Source organism: Perca fluviatilis, chromosome 14, assembly GCF_010015445.1.
Source record: "Perca fluviatilis chromosome 14, GENO_Pfluv_1.0, whole genome shotgun sequence".
Classification (NCBI taxonomy): Eukaryota; Metazoa; Chordata; class Actinopteri; order Perciformes; family Percidae; genus Perca; species Perca fluviatilis.
This window is the reverse complement of record NC_053125.1, coordinates 4368723-4384215: the sequence shown is the minus strand read 5'-3', so window position 1 is coordinate 4384215 and position 15493 is coordinate 4368723. Positions and strand designations below refer to the sequence as shown.

Genomic DNA, 15493 nt, shown 5'->3' with positions numbered 1-15493 from the left:
ATCCTGTAATTAACACAGTGAGTGTTCTTGATGTCCCTGCTGACAGTTGAGTGACGTGATGTGTTCTATCAGTCTGCTTACAGGACAGTGTGCTGGCTTTCTGGAAGCATGGCCTTAAAGGGAAGAGTTTTCATTCAAATGAGGTGATTAGCTTCGATTTTTCTGTCATGCTGGGACTGAGCGCATGCCATGAGTTTGTCATATTTGCACCATGTCTATAAAAAGGTGAATTTCATCTTTATCTGCAGGTGACACAAGAAATTACAGATGAGAGTCGAGCATTCAGAGTTTTGGGAACAAACAGGTACGTTTTTCTGACAATACACCAATCTGACAATATTAATATCATTCACTGGTGAAACAATAGCAGTAATAACAGTAGTACTGGTAGCAGTAGAGTAAAAATACAAAGAAGATAAAAATAAGCTAAAATTCAATTGCTGCCGTGCAGTTTAAGGTTGCAGCGGTATACTGGTTTGATATATACTGTGGTATTAGATTAACTGTTATCATACCATGTACATTTGCTTATCTATGGTATTCATTTCATTTTAATGTATTATTTATTTTCAAAAGGGAGAGTTTTTACACATAATTTCCATTAAAAAATGGTTTCAAGTTATTATAATTATATAATTATGTGTTTTTTCAACCAAAACATTCCTTTAAGAGTCATTGTAACTGATAATAATAATAATAATAATAATAATAATTCTAAGTCCAATACAAGTGATGCCTAAGGGCGCCTGGGTAGCTCACCTGGTAGACCACTCTGACCTGCGGCCCTTTGCTGCATGTCATTCCCCCTCTCTCTCCTCTTTCCTGTCTTCAGCTATCCTATAAAAATAAAGGCCTAAAATGCCCAAAAATATATATAATTGTTGTAATATGAATGTTAAAATGTAAGTCTTAGTGTATGTCTTTCGGTTTCTTTTTCTTTGGCTTCATTGTTTATTTCAGTTTATCTTTGTTTATCTGCAGGATATGTTGGTACATCCAATCCCAGTTTTGTTCCATGCACTTACTTACTATGCTATGCTTAGTGATGATAGTAGCAATATTAGTGTGGAAAGTATTATTCATAGTAGAATTAGTAATGGTCATTAGTAGTTGGAATGTTAGTTGTCTTAGTAGTCGTAATAATAGTAATGGCAGTGTTTGCAGAATGAATATTATTAAAGGAAATAGTAGTGGTAGTGTTGTTACTGTATTAAACTAAGCAAGAGTGTATTTTATTGTTTATGTATTCAACTTTTAATTTGTAAGAGAAGGAATGGGGGCTTAAAGAGACAGGTGCTAAGCGTTTCAGACAGAGGGTCGATACAGGTATATTCAGACATGTTGTTGTAGAAACCCGAAATACTAGTATGAACCTGGAAATGAGTATCATATGGGACCTTTAAAAGTTACATACTCTCAATTTAAGATTGACTGTATATTAATTCATTTATAGCCCTCAAATCCCAGATTTGGATACTGTATAGCAGGTAAATCATAAGCTTTGGGCCAACTCTGCATTTCTTTGGCACCCTGAATGAGCTGTGAAGTTTTTCCTTCTTGACTCTGTACAGGGACATCATCCTTCAGAGCACACCGACAGATGACCCCTCAGCACTGAGCAACCTGTACATCCTGACTGGACATGAAAGCAGCTACTGAGAGAAAATGGCTCAACTTCTTCAAAACGCACACTGAAGAGAAATGCAGATCTGTTCTATAACCCAGTGATGGAAACGGTGTCCTCCTTGCGAAGCTGTAGCAGACACCAGCACCAACTCTCTGCTGTGAGTGACGGATGTCAGCATGGAATTCAGTTGCCCATCCAGACTCAGACTTAAGTTGTTGGGCAACACATGTACAGGAGAGACTTGTCAACATGCTAAGTGAGTTTCTAACTCTTGTGTTTTCATGTAAAAACAATTCATCTTGCCATCTTAAATCACAGTGTGACTGCAGCAGTGAAGACAGTTCCAGTCCTGATGCTTCAGCTCTACTGCTGTCAGTATGGACCATAGACTGTAATAAAAAAACAAAACATGGACATAACATTTGTAATAGCACACATACATTTCTGAACTGATGTTCTGAAGCTTGTATTTGTTTACTGCTTGCTGTCGTCTTTGTCAGTTACTGGAACCAGAACATTTAGTCAGGGACGAGCAAGTTGCAAACACCACAGCTGAATGTGATAGGCTGAGACTCCTGTAAGTCATACACATGAATAAACCTTAACAATCTGTTAAAGGAATTGTCATAAATTACACAAAGATGCACTCTAAAGGAAGGGAAAGAATTTTAGGTCTTGTTTCCATTGGTTAAAGTGCTCATATTATGCTTTTTCCCTTTCATTTATTGTGCTATATATCTTTTTTGTGCATGTAATAGGTTTACAAAGTGAAAAAGTCCAAAGTCCCCCCAAAGGGACTTACCATCTCCAACAGAAAACACTGTTCACAAACTGCTCCAAACAGCTCTGTTGTAGTCCAGCCTTTACTTCAGAGACAGACTCGGTCACTTTGGAACACACGTTATAATGCTCGCCTAGCTGCTAGCGTGGCACGCCCTCATACTCTGCTTCTGACTGGCTAGTAGTCCTTAGCTAGCTACTAAGCATGTGCGACTCCCAACAAAGATGGAACAGAAGTGAGATGCCTCACTCTGTAGCTAAAACAGAGAGCTCAACACACAGGGTGAAAGAAGGAGCTGCAGCAATGTGCAGTACAACAAAAATATGGTGTGTTTTGAAAATTAAACCATGTAAACCTATTCTGGTATAACCTCTAACTACAATTATGAACCTGAAAATGAGCATAATATGAGCACTTTAAGCTGCAGCTGCAGACAGTTAGTTTCAGTTAGTTTTTTTTTCAGTTAGTTTCAGCCACAGGTTTTTTTTTGGTATATGCACACTGGTCTTTTCACACAATGCTGCGTTCACGCCTTCTCAGAGTTACCGTAATTAAGGCTTTCACATCATAATTATGACTGGGAAAACTCAGATTTTTCTGAAAGCTCTGAATATATCCAAGTTGGCGCTTAAACCTAAAGTTGTCCAATGATGTGATTGCTCCCATCTATCCCATATGACCTGAACCAAGCCAAATTAGGTGATTAGCTTTAGATTTGTGTGTGTACTACTTCCATGGTTTGGTGTATTGATTAAAGGAATATGTGAGATATTAAAAATGTACCAGCCAGAACAGTAGCAAATCCTCATTTTTCTTAAAATATGAAAACACATGATGTAGCTTAAAAAGAGGACGGGGTTTTGACTCTAAACTGTTCCCCCATAAAACATGTCAGTGATATTCAGATTGTCGCCTTGAATATAAAAAAGAGTGCCTGTAACCAAGTTAACTTCTCAAATGTATACTTACCCAAGACCATGTCATTCTGAAAATCATATTTAAATGTATTCTGAAGATGATGAATGTGCTAGCGTAGCAACATTTACATTAGGCTATGTGTCACCATGTTGAGAGACCCTCAGAGCTTAGAAATCCTGTTCAACCTTCTAAAGATGAAGTTTCCTTTCATTACAGCCAGTTACCCATTGGTGCCCAACACTGCTTTGATCTCCTCCATCTGCATTGGTATTAATTAATTCATGCTAAATGTACATTTGATTACATTAGGGACCATGGAAACTGAATGCAATTAAAGTGTATTAGTTTGACTAAAATGCCACTACATTAGAGTTTTGTGTGTCATGATATTTGTTATTTATGGAAAAGGAAATGTACAAGTAACACTCACATTTCCCTGAGATATTTGAAGGACATAATATGCATATGACTATTTGTTTTTCACGATGTTTTTATTGTTATTGTGTATACATTTTAAGTATATAACGATACAGTATGCTCTTACGGTATGGAGAGGTTGTAATATGCGCAATAAAGATTTTAATATCCTTTGAAGCTGCAGCAGATATAGTTATTATGTTTAATTGTCATTACAGAGATGAACTTGTAGCCTCGGCTCCACAGACGTTCAGTCAGGCTTCAGAATACTGTCCGAGCAGTTCATGTTTGCGGTCGCCTTAACCGGGGAAACTCAAACTGACACTGATGATGTGATATCAAATAAATCCAAATAAACTTTATTTTCCACTTCTGAAAAGTGACTACCTTACCTATAGGCCAGTAAGCCTATCATCAGTGGGGATTTATATTTGCTAAGAATATGTTGGATTCATTCATTCACTTTTTAATTTTTGAAAAAGCTTTCAAAAATGTACAATAATTTGGAGGCCCCCAAGCATTGACTCTAAGGGCCCCCTAGGGGTCCCGGACAACCTGTTGAAGATCCCTGATTTAGGCTAATGGCAACGTGCATATCAGATACATTTGATGTTTGTAATGTTCCTGAAAATGTTATGCATGTCATTATGAGGTGTATTAAGTAGCCTAGACTATAATTCAGAGAGGAAATTCGTATGTGATAAAATACCGTACTAGGCTACCGGTATACATGAGCTAGGAAGGGATTTAGGGATGAGTGAGAAAATAAGGTAATGCTGGGAGGCTCTCTTACAGACCGGATTAGATTGCAAGATATAGTTTGTTTTGGGGTTTGTTTCTTCCTTTTGTCTCTTTACTTTTACATAATCTATAGTATGTAAAGTCCTGCTGTTACGCACTCCCGTACAGTGGGTGGCAGTATGCACCTGTAAACATTGGTTTAGGATCCGCCATTCTGTAAACGTTGGTTTACGATCCGCCATTAAATCAGAAGAAGAACAAACGGTAGCATCGTCACGGGTGCAAGCGCCATTTCACTCTTCATTCATTGCGTCGAGGCCTTCATCGTTTAAGTGGTGAGTTAAAGATTGTAAGTTAAAACGTGAGGCGAAAAACGTTTTAGGAAGTTAGCGATGCATAACTATTACCGTAGCGTTGTTCTAAAGGTTCTCTGAAAGGACATGGGCTGAATTAGCAGGCGTACAGCTACCACGTTAGCTAATATAGGCTATTAGCATTCTGAATTCATACGCCTTCATTTTCCAAACAGAACGCCATTAACAGTTACACTGAAATATGCATGGAAGCATTGCGCACTAAACACTGTTAGCTAGCTACTACTGTATTATACCGTCAGGCCAGTTACTCTTGAGGAACGTTAATGTAGTTAACATGCACAGAAAAGACTAGCTAGCTAACGTTAGTACTACTTGTTAGCTGGCGTTGGGCTTATCTGTGACATGTTTACATAGATCTACAACGTTAGCTATATCTGCGTTTACCTGTCTAGCTACGTAGCTAAGCAAAACTAGATTATGTGAAATTCAAACCAACGTGCAGTGTTTAAATTCGTATCATAACTTAATTGCGAAATTATAGACCTAGCTAGTGAACGAGGTGTGTCTCGTTCAAACAGGTCACACCGCCGCCATACAAAAGCACTGCGCGTGACGCTGTTATACGCACTTTTAACCCACGTTTGACAATTTCATACACATTTGAGTGATGTTCCTTTGCCAATGAGTGGCATATTAATAATTTAATTCAATGTTATTTATGGTGTCAAATCATACCAAGTTATCTCACGACACTTACAGATAGAGTAAAGTTAATTATATTTCAAATTTAAGATTGTTTACATAACGCAGACCAGTCCCACCATATGACACACCAAACAGCAGTGGTTTAGATGAAATGCAATTGTAGTATGCGTCATTCCTCAGTAGGGATGTCCCAATCAAGTTTGTATGGCACAGTTTCCTAATAATTAATTATTGGGTATCTGACGATAGAGTCTGATCCAATACAAACGTTTACCTAAATGTTGATTAAATGTGTATCTGACACAGGACCTAACTGATATAAATTTGGTGCAAGGCACAAAGGAGATGTGCTCCACTTTTCTCTTTTCAAGGTTTCCATCTGCAAGATCTTCTTTAAGCAAGTGTGAAAGAGAAAAACAGGCATGTCTTGTAGCGGCACAAATCCATTCAAATCGCTATTACCTGATGGTTAGTAAACGGCAGGGGGGAAGAAAAAAAAAACACATGAGCTGGCGATCACAGTACTCCAGAAAATGGAAACACCATAAAATCCAGAAAAATGTAAAACACAATGTTAATTTGACAGAACCTGAAAACACATAGTGGACAGATCAGGTCTTTGGGGGCATGTTTAGTCCTTTATTGACAGGACAGCTGAAGAAATGAGAGGGGGAGAATGACCTGCAGCAAAAGGCTGCAGGTCTGTGTCGAACCCGGGCCCGTTGTGTGGAGGAGTAAACCGCTATATATGGGCGCCCACTAAACCAACTGAGCCATCCGGGCACCCACAGATCAGGTCTCTGTATGTACACATGAGAGAACGGCCTCTGTGGAAAAGAAAAAAAAATACACAAACCATATCAATAAGTTTTCACGTGCAAGGAATTTGCTTTCTGTTTGGTGCATGCAATAAGCATATTACAGTACCACAAAGTGCATCCTCCAAAATGACCATAGAGTTGAATCAACACATAAACACTATAACCTTCATGAAGGGAGGATTTATTGCAGGTTTGCTGTATTGAAGTGCATTATTTTGTAGCTGGGTGTACCTAATAAGCTGGCAACTGCACTTATTTATTAATTTCACCAATTGTTTTGCTGACAGTCGGAGCAGATAACCCTGTCATCCCCATCATTAAATATTTGTTGTGGTTAAACGGTAGTAATTGACATATTTTTCTAAATCTTCTAGGATACACAGAACTTCATTATGGTGAAAATATTTATTGGTAACCTTGCCTGCAATACCGAACCGGCGGAGCTGCGTGAACTCTTCGAGAAGTATGGTGAAGTCTCAGAATGTGACATTGTCAAAAACTATGGTTTTGTACACATGAACAACAAATCTGAAGCAGAGGAGGCCATTCAAAACCTTCACCAGTACGAGTTGCATGGCTGGGCCATGAATGTGGAGATGAGCAAAGGGAGGCCCAAGTCCACCACCAAACTGCATGTCAGCAACCTTGGCGAAGGGGTCACCACTGATGTTCTGCGGGCCAAGTTTGAAGAGTTTGGCACTGTGGTGGAGTGTGACATAGTGAAGGACTATGCCTTTATTCACATGGAGCGAATGGAAGATGCCATGGATGCCATCAATAAGCTGGACAACACCGCCTACAAAGGTGAACTCTTTGGCAGGGGAGAGCTAGTTGTCTTTGCTGTCTATAGATACAAATTTGGATTTTGTTCTGTCGCTGTCGACCTCATGACAAGTAAAATCCACTGGCTTTTTTTCCACATTAATTGACCAGATGGACTGAAAGTAATCACTGTAAGTTTGGCAATGTTTCTTGTAAAACCAGTGGCAGTATAACTGGTGAACAGGCACTGGTATTCAATTTCCCGCACCTGGCGCACCAGGTTTATTCCGCTTTGCCCAGTGATTGTCGGTCAAATGCATTTAACGTGTTTTATAGTCGGTAAGAAACTTTTCGTGTCAAAACTCCACCGTCTCATGCGTGTCTTCTTTCTCCCTATAAGGCAAGCTGATGAGCGTACAGCTGTCCACCAGTCGGCTGCGCACGGCCCCCGGAATGGGAGATCATACCGGCTGCTATGTCTGCGGGAAACATGGTCACTGGTCGAAAGATTGTCGAGTCAGTCGGAACGGTAGCCACGGTGACGGCGCAAGAGGTCGCAGCGGCCGGGGCCCCCCACGTGGTCCCCCGGGTTATGGCAGGGGCAACTACAGGATGGACTCACCTCCAGGAGCTGATTACATGGGTAGCTCTGCGTATAGTCGGTCTAGTTACGGAGGTGGGATGCCGCCTCCCCCTCGTAGGCTTAGCGGCTACAGCTCTGAGCTGGGGGATAGGTACGCCAGCAGAGCACCAGGCTCCTTTGCTGAGAGGTCATCAGCCTATGACCGTGAACGTCTCTATAGCAGTGTTGACTATTATGAGAAGTACAGAGCTCGCCCTTATGGCTCAAGCTATTTCGAGGATCGTCGCATATCCTATCTCCCCCCTCCCCCACCTCCCCCTTCCTCCCTCTCAAAGTTCTCCAGTATAGATCCATATGATCGTCGGCCACTTCCTCCATCTTCATCCGCTGCCGCATACTATGCACGAGACCGCAGCCCAATCAGACGAGTACCAGTCTCCTCGGCTGGCTACGCCTATGAGTCAACACGGCTGTCCCCGTTGTCAGGCTCCAGGAGCTCCCACGCTCCTCCACGACCCAAGGATCGCTACGCGCCATACTAAAGCCATGGTGCCAAGGTGAGAAACGTACTAAACAACGTATGAGTTTATTAGTGGGTCATTTTACGGTCAAACGTTACTGGTCATTGGGCACTGGGATCTTGCAATCCATTTTTGAATCAACTTTTGATTATTTTTTTAAGGTACTAAATCCTTTAAAGCTGCTGCTGATAATGAGGGTTTAAACCCTGTTTCTAAGAAGGGAATGTGCTCTCTTTCTAGGTCTGTGAACTGCAGGACTTTTGCTGTCATTTCTTCAAGTTACATGATTCCATCAGTCTGCGGGATGTGCGGCAAAGCATTTGAGTTGAGTCGGCATCTTCCAGACACCTGACATGCCAGTTGTCTGCAGATGAATCGTCCTTTCAATCATATTCACATAACCGGTTTTCAATAAGACTAAGGATGATTAGCAAAATGCGCAGTTTGACATTTATGATGTATAAAACAATAATTTGCTCCCATGCTCTGCAGGTCTTCAGCTCAGTTTTTAGCCATGTCTTTTTTTTCTTTTCTTTTTTCTTACCTGTTACTTCCTGAAATGAAGCAATTGTTAATTGTTTGGCTTCGGTTTGTCATTTAGAAAATGTTCTTGTTTCCTTAAATATATGAAAATGTACCTTCTTTTTTTATTTTATTTTTTAATGGAATGAGGTTTAACCCGTGCTGCATCAGTTGCGTGTCGTGCAGAATCCTCTTGATCTGATTATATCTGGTTATGTGGATAAAGATTTTTTTTTTTTTTTTTTTAAATGATCATCATTGGTGTCTATCAATGTGCTGTGAAATGTTTTCTTACAGCTTAAACCAGTAGTTTTCACAGAGAAGTTGCTTCTTTTATGCTTGAAAGGGTGAAAGACTCAGGCAGTGGTCTAGTTGTGGGTGCGAAAGAACCTGCACTCTTCACCCTCTGAAGTACACGAATGGACTCAGTGATTCACCCAGAAGAAGACAATAGAGAAATGAATCCATATCCATGCTACTGACCTGGCTGAGTGTTCAGTTAGGACACATAATCCCACTTTGAGTTAGTATCTATGGTAAAACAAATAATCTCACATTCCAGCCTCATTGTTTGTAATTTGAGTGTGTGTCTACAAAATATAAAATTGATACATTTTACGACACGTAATGAGGTGTCTGCTGGTCTGAAATAGTTAAAAATAACATTAAGTGACACCAAAACAAAAATGTCACATGACATGCACTCTGCAACTTAGGAACATCTTGACTGTTTTCTTCCCAATGGTAATGTTGCACACTTTGCCCACAGCTGCCAACAGAAAATAACCTCCCATCACTTGAATTTTAGTGTGGGATGGATGTTCATTGTATCCATACAACACAGCGTAAGCAGATAAACGTGAGACAGGACTCAGGGCTTGGGCTGTATAAGTCATGAGGCACTTTCAAAGGTGCCTTTGTTCGTTTTGCATAAAGGTGGATTTGAAGTTTGTATTTTTCATACTAGCTGTAAAAGTACCAGCATACATTAAAAATCTAAAATGAGTATGATTTTTAATAAAAACCAAACTTATTTTGGTGACATTTTTCAGTTCTTTGTTTGAAACCCAATTTGATGGTGTATTGTGGTTGCAGTGGAACTATTCACTATAAAAAAAAAAATTGTTTAGAACTTTGTAAGGGCATTGAATTTATTTTTCCCACAACAGTGTATTAGAAGTGAACAATATGGATAATGTCACAGCATATGCATTTTTATTTATATATCTCAGTTGAGAGACCAAAATCCACATACTTGCTCTCGATGATGCAAAAATCAAAATATTGCCATTAAACAGTTCTACTCATTGATTTGGCCTGTTTTTAAAGGAACCATTTGGGATAATACTGAAGGGTTGTCTTCCTTTAGGATTCTTGTGGCCTGAAGGGAGAAACTCCTGAGCTTCTTTCACAACCTCAACAGGGAGAAAAGGCTGTTACCTGGGTAGTTTGAATCTTTATTAATTCAGTAGTGTCTATGCAACATTTTTCTGGATCAAGGGGTCACAAAAAAGTATTCGTACAGTAAAGAATACATAATGTACTAACGTTGCTCTACACAAGTTTCATTTTTCAGATTTTTCTGTAAACTTTTAGACGGGTTGACATGGATAATACATATTTATTATGAAGAGTTGCCATGATTGTAAACTACTTTTGTTAAAACAAGTGGCTGTTTTAATACAGTATTTTGTCAGGTATCACAAAATCTACTCTAAAATTATTTTGAATGGTTTGTCCAACTATTATTGATATGAGATACTGTAGCATTTTGCTTATTTTCTCTCCGTGGTTTCCCTTTCTTGCTCTCATCCCAACATGATTGCATAGCACCATGGATGTAGCGCTTGGCGCTGTAATATAAATCCCACCCAAAAGATGCTAACCGGGTAGCTTAGATGTATGTCTTTGCCATGGTTGTCACGAGCTGGTAGTGCCAGTCGGTAGACGGTGGTCATCTCATTCTCCGAGGGACTAGACGCACATTGCAGCTTTAAAAAGGTAATTCATGTAACGTTGCCACACAAAAAAATATAAACTAAAAGGTATATTTGCTATCAAAATTAGCCAGTGCACTACTGTTACTAACGCTACCCAGGCCTATAACAAATGGGGATTTTGTCAAACGTATGGATACGCTAAGCTAATTTGCAGACTAACGTTAGCTATAATGTTAACGCTACGTGTGCAACATATTTGTTCAAGGCAATTGCCTAAAAACGTCGAGACCGATGTTAAATAACTTTGTTATAGACTAAAATCCAACACTGGTACAATTATGTAGCTAGCTAGCCATTACGCTAACTTTTATGTCACAATTTTGATACGTGGGCTAACGTTAACGCACATTAGCTAAGCTGCAGAGCCACGACGTGCTCCTGGTTATGCTTTGAAAAGAAAAAATAGCGACTGGTGTGCAACATTTGTCTCTTTGTGAAGTAGCGTTATTAACAAAGATGAACAGTGTGCTTCACGAACGATACTAGCTAAACATAAGCATTACATTATCTACATAAACAATTATTGGTATCGTGTTTTGCACAAAATATTCGTCCTATTTTTGTTTTATTAACTGCTATTACGAGCCCACCTCAGCACCATCACCACCAACTGTTGGTGAATGTCATAATGTTAGTTTATCTGCATTAACACAATTTACAAAAGAGCATGGTGATGGATAACAATATCAATATTTGATATTTGTGAGTTACAAACCAACAACAGACAACATTGATTGCATATTTCACTTTGACAGACTATCACGTTCTGCCCAAGGTTAGGCTTTGTGCTGTTTGTTTCTAAGTATGTATCACATTTTCCCTAAACATTCTTAGCCAGTATGCATGTACCACAAAATCTATCAGAGTTAACCTGTAATTGTCAGTGTTTAGTGATTATCTATTGATAGTTAAAGGTGCTCTAAGTGATGTTTTTTTAGGCTACAAATTTTTGTCACATACAGCAAACATCTCCTTACTATCCGCTAGCTGCCTGTCCCCTGAACACACTGTAAAAAAACGCGTGATGTTTGCTGTATGTGATGAAAAATGTTGTAGCCTAAAAAAACACATCACATCACTAGAGCACCTTTAATTGTTGGCAGAGTTAATCATCATGTGTGATTATCTCAATAGACGTTGCAGGAAAGCCTTGTGAATGCATGCAAATCAAGGTTCATGTTTCCAAAATGACAATAATGGTCATTTGGATTCATGTTAAATCAAATGGTCAAGGTTTCAATGGACTCAATAAAATTGTGGTAATATTCTTGATTTCTTCTCCTCCCTTAGTAACGTGGAAGCTCCACAATGGTGAAAATATTCATCGGGAACTTGTCACCAGACACTACATCGGACGAACTTCGCTCTCTCTTCTCCCAATATGGCAAGATTGGAGAATGCAGTATTGTCAAGAACTTTGGCTTTGTGCACATGGATGACAAAGCGGAGGCGGAAGAAGCCATCAGAAACCTCCACCATTATGAGCTAAACGGCCAGCCTATGAATGTAGAATTGAGCCGTGGCAAGTCAAAAGGATCCACTAAACTACATGTTGGCAACATTGCCTGTACTAACCAGGAGCTGAGGGCCAAGTTTGAAGAGTTTGGCTCTGTGTTGGAGTGTGACATAGTAAAAAACTATGCTTTTGTTCACATGGATCGAATAGAGGATGCCATGGAGGCCATTAATCAGTTAGACAACACAGCTTTTAAAGGTGAACTCTCAGGCTGGGATTCATTATTACCTTATTTAATTCTGTTATTGTGAATTGATAGGTAAGTTATGGACGCACCGCAGGTAAGTAAAACGAGAAAGCTGAAGGGATCATGGTAAGCTGAAGAAAGTAAAGCAGCCCTTATATTTTAAAGCTGGTATCCGTAATGTTGTTGGTAATAGTCATTGGTCTGGTGGATTCTTGTAAAACACAAATAGGCACCTACTGCAATTTATGATTGCGTTGTCAGCTCACACTTGTTCTGGTTGTCAATGCAAGTACAGTCATTTAAATACTGCAAGTAATGAATAACATACCATATCTGTATTTTTACAAATCAAACATTACTGCATATAGGCCCATTAAGAGCTGGATAAACACCCAAACAGCGGCGGTCCTGTTTATACTTAATTTTGTTTCTGCATACACGTGTTCACGCGTTTGCCTGCGGGGTCATAGATTGTGGGTTTGCATATGCAACCTCTGCAACATGGGCATATAACGAAATCTTCATCACACGTCAGCTTTTGCTGACTTATTTTAGCACTAACTAATTCAAATAGCAATTTTGCGTGCAACCTTCCGTGACATTTTTGCTATAGTATGAACATTGAGTTCTCTTTTGACAATGCAGGGGGGTAAGAATGTGTGAAAAGTTACGGATTTCAGCTTTAATAACTTTTTGTCTTATTGCTATTATTGGAGTATAACGCAGATTTTTACCAGACTGATGGATGACTTTTGTATGCCTGGCAGGAAATGTAAAATATGTTATTAAGAAAAAATGCAGACATAAGTCCTTATTGAGTCTTTTCTTTTTAAGGCAAACTGATGAGCGTGAAGCTTTCGACTAGCCGCCTGCGTACTGCGCCGGGAATGGGAGACAGATCGGGTTGTTATCGTTGCGGGCAGGAAGGCCACTGGTCCAAAGAATGCCCTCTAGACCAAAATGGCTACCACAGAAACGGCTCAGAGCCAAAGTCTGATGGATACGATGCCTCGAGATTTGACGGGCGTGCTTGCAACAGGGGTTATCATCCGGACTTCAGTGGCGATCCAGATTACGGTGGCTATGCTCCTGTACATGGTTTTTCCCGTGGTTCTGGTCACAGCAGCGGCATGGCAGGGTACAGAAGGGGTTCAGGCTACGAGAGCGCAATGAGATACGGGCCGGTTCCAGGTCAAGGCATTAGCACTGATGCTGAACATAGCATGGCTCGGATGTATGGCAGTGAGGCGGCATACATGAGCAACGGCTCACTCTATGGCGCGGTACCAGCCTACCCGATGCGACGGTCGTCTTACGAGGAAAGGGATCCGTACGGTGTCGTGGACTACTACGGGAAGTACAGGGCCAATTCTTACGGAGGCAGTTATTTTGAGGAACGTCGCGCTGTCCACTTGCCGGCTCCATCAACATCCTCCACAGCTTTAATGAGGGAACGTCTGCCCCCCTCTAGCCACGACCCATACGAGTGCCCTCCCCTTCCTCCTCCACCAGCCCCAGTCTCCTCATACTACGCACGTGACCGGAGTCCGATTCGGAGAGTCCCCGTCGAGGCAGATGGATACTCATATGAGCGTTCGCGCATTTCCCCTGTGCCCGCCCCCCCAAGAGGTTCTACCTATGACCATCCGCGGGATCCCGCCGCTGATCGGGCAAGATATGCATACTAATCCTTGTAACATACAGCCAGGTTAGAGTTCTCTGACATTCAGTGGATAAGATAGCCTACGTGCCAGAGGAATCACTGAAAACGAAACAATCATATCTTATTGGTAATATCGAAAGCAAAAGTCAGCCCTCAGTGTGTTTGGGTAGTAAGAATAAGGTTACAATAAAGCTTACCAACCACAATAGCCAATAAGTAGATTTCAATATGAATAGTTGAATACCCTCACATACTATGATCTCATTCCAGGTACTTCAAAATGCAGTACAATTAATGATCAGTCGACCACTTTCATTGTCCTATTTACGTGTTGTGGTATTAGTGCAGTTCTGAGATGGCTTAGCCTAGGTGCCGATACTGGGTCTATCTACAACGTGGTTGATGTCTATTCACGAAACAATAAGACCTGAATTATTGCTCCTCTGAAAGTAGCTATATGTTATATACACTATTTAGACTCAGTTAATAGAAACAAATTAAATTGGTGCATGTTTTGTTAAAGGGGAGTTTTAGTCACATGAATTGATTTTAATCCTTTTTTTTTTTTTAGCAGCATCTCAAACTATGTGCATTTTAGTGTATTTGTGTTTGTATAAATTCAAATTGTTACTTTACTGCATATGTGAGGCAATGACAAAACACATTTGAATACTGTATACTTCATCACCTACATTGTTTAACCTGTGGGATGTCCCACCTGTACCAAATATGGACCTGCAGTTAAGTTGAACGTTTTATCAAGCTGCATCGTAATCATGTTTTTTTTGTCCGTATAGGCACATTGATTTTCATTGCTGTGATAAAGATAAGGCCTCATATCTTGAACATATGTTTGAGTTTCATAATGAAAATCACCTTAATTGCCTATGCTGTCTGTCTTGATTTCTATCAATGAGGTTCAAATTAAAATCTGTTTGTCTAAAGTCTTAAAACTGTGACCTGTGTTTTTTTTGTGCTGAGTCATCGCTATATTGTCAAATGGCATTCCCAGCAAAGTGCAACAGTCAATCAAGTTGGAAATTAACCACCTTGTTGAACACATAATCCCACATAACTGCATCTTGTGTTGCTGACGTTAGTCCTGGACCATATCCACTCTGAAATGTAGGACATCATGACATGATAAAATAAGGTGACACATGCAGTACAACGGGTTAGTGCGCAACATTGGTATGTACATGTCTTAATCATTTGGGTATCACTAGTCACAATAATCTGAATATCCACTACAGCATTAATATTGACCAATTATATTCATATTCAAAATTGTAGGTGGGAATGACACCTTTAGAAGTCTGTAGCTAAGATACTCTGTCAGTGATACTGTTGATAGTTTGTCACAGGACACCAAGTTCCAATTGTTTAATTTTGATCATTGATAATAAGCTATA

The 15493-nt window shown here is 40.0% G+C and overlaps 3 protein-coding genes across 8 annotated transcripts in view; all 3 read left to right on the top strand.

Moving 5' to 3' along the window:
- Nucleotides 1-2433, top strand: part of map4k2 (mitogen-activated protein kinase kinase kinase kinase 2) — a 52101-nt gene extending 49668 nt beyond the window's left edge. For all 5 annotated transcript variants that reach the window (XM_039823073.1, XM_039823069.1, XM_039823071.1 and 2 more), the window contains 3 exons: nt 73-143; nt 249-304; nt 1572-2433. In XM_039823073.1, coding sequence (XP_039679007.1) covers nt 73-143; nt 249-304; nt 1572-1659 — 215 coding nt within the window. In that variant the 3' untranslated portion in view covers nt 1660-2433. The remainder of the gene's footprint in view (nt 1-72; nt 144-248; nt 305-1571) is intronic.
- Nucleotides 2434-4701: 2268 nt separating this feature from the next.
- Nucleotides 4702-10026, top strand: LOC120572314 (RNA-binding protein 4.1-like). 2 transcript variants are annotated; one of them, XM_039821584.1, is made up of 4 exons: nt 4702-4819; nt 6702-7131; nt 7490-8229; nt 8434-10026. In XM_039821584.1, the coding sequence occupies exons 2-3, from the start codon at nt 6720-6722 to the stop codon at nt 8212-8214; spliced, it is 1137 nt and encodes a 378-aa protein (XP_039677518.1). In that variant the 5' UTR covers nt 4702-4819; nt 6702-6719; the 3' UTR covers nt 8215-8229; nt 8434-10026. The 2 variants fall into 2 exon arrangements, with proteins under 2 accessions (XP_039677518.1, XP_039677519.1); XM_039821585.1 differs by having other exon boundaries at nt 4724-4833.
- A 516-nt stretch (nt 10027-10542) lies between these two features.
- Nucleotides 10543-15034, top strand: rbm4.1 (RNA binding motif protein 4.1). Its single transcript, XM_039821583.1, has 3 exons — nt 10543-10716; nt 12006-12429; nt 13253-15034. Exons 2-3 carry the CDS (start codon nt 12024-12026, stop codon nt 14104-14106), a joined length of 1260 nt encoding a protein of 419 aa, XP_039677517.1. The 5' UTR covers nt 10543-10716; nt 12006-12023; the 3' UTR covers nt 14107-15034.
- Nucleotides 15035-15493: the final 459 nt, after the last annotated feature.